Raw genomic sequence first — 398 nt, 5'->3', positions numbered from 1 at the left:
CCGCGTGGCCAGCCCTTCCCTGGGGGGTTATGGGGCTGCCGGGACCCCCAGCCTCACCTGTCCAGGAGCTCCCAGTCCTCCCCACCCCAGCGGTCTCTGAACTCCTCCGTGTTCATCCCTCCCACGCGGTCGAAGTCCGACTTGTAGATGCCAGCATTGAGGCGAGGGGTGCGGGGGGACGCCCGAATCCCCAGGCCACCACCTCTGCGCTCTCCCCGCTACCTGGGAACCCCGGGAACGCCCCGTCCCACCACCGGTCTGTCCCCATCACCACCACCTCCCATGGGTGACAGCCCGGTTTTGGGGGGCATCACACCCAGCGTGCCGCGAGCACCCTTCGGCTTGAATCCCCTCTTGCCAGAGCAAAACACACCCATCCTCCCTGTGTACCCAAGCCA

At 67.1% G+C, this 398-nt stretch overlaps 1 protein-coding gene across 1 annotated transcript in view; it reads right to left on the bottom strand.

Moving 5' to 3' along the window:
* Nucleotides 1-57: 57 nt before the first annotated feature.
* The window catches only part of B4GALNT4 (beta-1,4-N-acetyl-galactosaminyl transferase 4), a gene marked incomplete at both ends in the record, with an annotated part of 14294 nt that continues 13953 nt past the window's right edge, over nucleotides 58-398 (bottom strand). Inside the window, one exon of the mRNA XM_009573035.1 lies at nucleotides 58-204. Within this exon, the coding sequence (XP_009571330.1) occupies nucleotides 58-204 (147 nt within the window). The remainder of the gene's footprint in view (nucleotides 205-398) is intronic.

Source organism: Fulmarus glacialis, unplaced genomic scaffold (assembly GCF_000690835.1).
Source record: "Fulmarus glacialis isolate BGI_N327 unplaced genomic scaffold, ASM69083v1 scaffold20982, whole genome shotgun sequence".
NCBI lineage: Eukaryota > Metazoa > Chordata > Aves > Procellariiformes > Procellariidae > Fulmarus > Fulmarus glacialis.
The sequence above is the reverse complement of the archived record's forward strand: the minus strand, read 5'-3'. Positions and strand labels throughout refer to the sequence as shown.